General features: G+C 28.2%; 2 protein-coding genes across 3 annotated transcripts in view; one reads left to right on the forward strand and one right to left on the reverse strand.

The window, feature by feature from the left end:
* The window catches only part of LOC123015826, a 13,801-nt gene extending 10,180 nt beyond the window's left edge, over nt 1-3,621 (forward strand). The window contains exon 4 of the mRNA XM_044415826.1: nt 2,415-3,621. Coding sequence (XP_044271761.1) covers nt 2,415-3,472 — 1,058 coding nt within the window. The 3' untranslated portion in view covers nt 3,473-3,621. The remainder of the gene's footprint in view (nt 1-2,414) is intronic.
* LOC123015829 (DNA oxidative demethylase ALKBH2-like) overlaps nt 1-4,512 on the reverse strand; it is a 23,243-nt gene that overhangs the window by 11,425 nt on the left and 7,306 nt on the right. The gene's annotated exons all lie outside the window — the stretch shown is intronic.

The following is a 4,512-nucleotide window of genomic DNA, read 5'->3' on the forward strand; positions in this document are numbered from 1 at the left end:
GTAGCCATTTTATTTGTAAAAATTTTGAAAATTTATGCTTTGTTTAAAATCATCTTGTATTTTTATTATTAATAATAGAAAAATAAAATTTGAAAAGATGATAAAGAAGGCTTTAGTCCATCGTTTGATGGTTTTTATTATACAGGGTGTTAACTAAAAATGAACAAATTGAGAAGTTTTCAAACAACCATAATTTTTTACTTTTTAATAATCGGTATTTTACTTTTTTCACATTCTCATTTATAAAATTTTTGGATTTCGATAGCGACGTTGTCAAGTTATTGGCTTTTTTTACAAAATTTTGAAAATACATAATTTTTTTATTGTTAATTACCTTTTATATTTTTTATATTTTTATTTTATATCCTTAATTGTCTTTCTAGATATTATAAAATACATTTCCACTTTTTGGTTTGGTTGCAACGTTGCCATTTTATTTGAAAAATTTGGAAAATAAATGTTTTGTTTAAAAATCATCTAGCATTTTTATTAACAATAAAAAAATAAAATTTGACATGATAGTTAAGAAGGCTTTGCTCCATCGTTTGATCTAATTTTTATTGTTTTTATTATACAGGGTGCTACTATACAGGGTCTTTTTATTAACAACCCGTATATTACTTTCTTTACATTCCCATTCATTTTACTAAATTATATAAAAACATGTTATATTTTTGGATTTTTACTGCAACGTTGCCAAGTTGATTTTTTTACAAAACTTTGTAAATACATTATTTGTCTTATTTTTTATTTTCTTTTATACTTTTTATATTGTTATTTGTTTTCCTACATACTATAAAATATATTTTCTATTTTCTGATTTGGTCACAACGTTGCCATTTTATTCGAAAAAATTTTAAAAATTCATATTTTGTTTTAAAATCATGTAGCATTTTTATCATTAACAACAGAAAAGTAAAATTTGACGTAATACTTTATCGTTTAATGTAATTTTCATTGTTTTTATAACACAGGGTGCTAACTAAAAATGAACAAATTATGCAGTTTTCAAACTACATATCATAATTTTAGTCTTTTTAACAACATCCTGTATATTATTTTCTCTACATTTTCATTCGTTTTACTAAATATTATAAACGCTTTTTATATTTGTGGATTTTGACTGCGACGTTTCCAAGTTATTGACTTTTTTGAAATTTATTATTTTTTATTTTTCTTTTATATTTTTATATTTTTATTTAATATCCTTAATTGTTTTTCTACATACTATAATTTCCACTTTTTGGTTTGGTTGCAACGTTGCCATTTTATTTGTAAAAATTTTGAATATTTATGATTTGTTTAAAATTATCTTGTATTTTTATTATTAATAATATGTAGAAAAATATATGTAGAAAAATAAAATTTGAAAAGATGGTAAAGAAGGCTTTGGTCCATCGCTTGATGTAGTATTCATTGTTTTTATAATACAGTGTGTTAACTAAAAATTAACAAATTGAGTAGTTTTCAAACAACGATAATTTATTACTTTTTAATAACCTGTGTTTTAATTTTTTCACATTCTAATTTATTAAATTTTTGGATTTTGATTGCGACGTTGACGAAGTTATTGAGTTTTTTTTACAAAATTTTGAAAACACATTATTTATTTTTTTAATTTTTATTTTCTTTCATGTTTTTTATATTTTTATTTTATATTTTTAATTGTCTTTCTACATACTAAAAAATACATTTTTACTTTTTGGTTTGGTTGCAACGTTGCCATTTTATTTGTGAAAATTTGAAAAATGCATGCTTTGTTTTAAAATCATCTAGAATTTTTTTCATTAACAATAGAAAAATAAAATTTGACAAGATGGTAAAAAAGACTTTGGTCCATCGTTTGATGTACCTAATATTTATTGTTTTTATTATACAGGGTGATAACTAAAAATGAACAAATTGAACAGTTTTCAAACAACCATAATTTTTTACTTTTTAATAACCGGTATTTTACTTTTTTCACATTCTTATTTATTAAAATTTGGATTTTCCTTGCGACGTTGTCAAATTACTGACTTTTTTTACAAAATTTTGAAAATACATTATTAGTTTTGTTTTTTTTTTAATATTTTCTTTTGTATTTTTGCTATATATTTTTAATTGTCTTTTTACATACTTTAAAATACATTAATATTTTTTGCTTTGGTTGCAACGTTGCCATTTTATTTGTAAAAATTTGGGAATTTTTTGCTTTGTTTTAAAATCATCTATTAACAATAAAAAAATAAAATTTGACAAGATGGTAAAGAAGGCTTCGCTCCATCGTTCAATGTAATTATACAGGGTGTTTTTTTCTTTTTTAATAACCTGTATTTAATTTTTTTCACTTTCTTATTTAATTTTTTTTTGGATGTCGGTTGACTTTTTTTACAAAATCTTGAAAAAAATGGTCTGTTTTTATTTTTTTTCAGAATGTTTTCACGAGGACAAAGTTTACGCAAATGGCGAACGCCTGAATTCCTCAGCAGGAAACGAGTGCAAAGTGTGCTATTGTCGAGGGGGCGAAATCCAGTGCACCCAAGTCTCCTGCTACACTCGGCGGGACTGCGAGGCCAAAACGGTCCCCGGCCAGTGTTGCCCCAAATACGACCATTGCCCACCGCTTGAAAACCGCGAGAAGATCACAATCCAGGAGATAATCCCTGAAAAACCTGAAAACTCCACAAACGAAGTCGGCGATTCAGAGGCCGAATCGAGCGAAATCTCGGAAGTTTTTCAGCAGCCCCCTTCAGTTCTGCGCATCGGAGACAAGCTTCTCTTCCTGAAAAAGGGCGAATTGGTCCCTGAAAAAAACATAACGACGCCGGCGTCGGTCATCACAGTCATCGGGGCCGAAGGCCTAGAACGCGGGACTGAAGAAAGCGCTGAAACTGAAACGGCCGATTCCGGGGAATCCCACATTCTCTCACTGGTGAAAAAACCGACTGAAACGGACATTGAGGTGTACACTGAAAGGGAACTCGAGACGGAAAGTGTGACTTACGACACTTTATTGAAGGAAAGTCCCACTTACCGGCCTGATGTTGAAACCACGACAAATCGGGAGGAATATGCCACTTTCGCGCTCGATTCGCGTGAGAGTCTCGAGGAGGCGGCTGAAGGGGCTGAAAACGCCAGTGTTGAAGCTGAAACCACTCTGAATCCGCTGAAACAGGACGTGGAGTTGATCAACACGACGAAAATCAAACGCGAATCTGAATCCGAATCCGTTTTCAGGGAATTGGAGTCGGAATTGAACTCCACTGAACGCGTCCAAAGCGAGGAAGAGGCCAAAAACGAGTCCGAGAGGATTTTCAAAGAGCTTTTGGACGAGACTAGCACTCCGAAAACAAGGAGTAAAAATGAGAATTTGGACCGGATTACTGATGCCATCGCCAAATTGACGCTGAAAGGCAAGAAGGGGGCTTTCGAGCCCCAATCTTCGAATGTTTTAGGTTTGTTGTCGAATTTTTTCACTGGGAAAAAATAATGTATGTTGCCATTGTGTGTTTGTTACATATCATCATTAGTGAAGCGTCATTATGACTTTTCTAAAGTGTTTATTTATTAATCATGCATTTTAATGTTAGTTGTGTTAATTTATGTAATTATTATGAGAAATAAATGTTTTATTATGAAGTAAACGGGTTTAGTTTTTGTCGTGTATTGTTGGTTGCATATGTGTGATACAAGAATTGCAACCATTTTTATTTTTAATCAAAAATAAATGCAAAATTTTTGATTTCTAGATAAATTTTTTTATATTTTTGCGTTTTTTGATTTTTTTAAATTATTCTACAGCTTAAATTCATGTATTTCGTAAAAAAAAATTATAGAATTTTTTATTTTATGGAATTTTTATTTTATCTAGTTATAATTATTTTTTTATTTTTTGAATTTTAAAAATTCTTGCTTTTTGGGTTTTAAGTTTCTTCCATTTTTTTACTTTATTTTCTCGATTACTGGACTCTAAATGTTCAGAATTCATTGATCTTGGGATTTTTAATTTTTGAATATAAATTTTTTGTACTCTTAGAATCTCAAACTTTTAGTTTTTTAAATTCCTATAAAAATATATTTTTTAATGTCTTGTTTCTATCAGACATAGATTCTATGAATTTTTGAAATTTCTGAATTTGTTAATTCTCAGACTTGATGTTTTATTTTTTAATTTTTGAAATTTGCTTGAACAAAAAAAATTGTCATTCTTAGAATTCCTAAATTCTCTAACTTCTGGATTCGACAAATGAAATTTCTAAATTCTTCCAATTTCTGACAGCTTGAATTTTGAAAATTAATGAAATTTTCATATATTTAAGAATCTTGGTCTCTGAAATTTGTCTAAATTTAAAATTCTTATGTGCCAAAAAAATATTAACAATAATAATACAAATTGTAATCAAAACAAAAAATAATAATTTCTAGATTTTGTGAATATTCGATTTTTGGATTTTTTTACAGAATCTTTAGACTCATTTACTTTTAAGAAACTATTGTGTGTTAATAATTCTAAGAATCCTCTGTAAAAAT

This window comes from Tribolium madens, unplaced genomic scaffold (genome assembly GCF_015345945.1).
Source record: "Tribolium madens isolate multiple individuals breed KSU strain unplaced genomic scaffold, Tmad_KSU_1.1 Scaffold_19;HRSCAF=116;Tcas5.2_LG9, whole genome shotgun sequence".
NCBI classification, from domain to species: Eukaryota; Metazoa; Arthropoda; class Insecta; order Coleoptera; family Tenebrionidae; genus Tribolium; species Tribolium madens.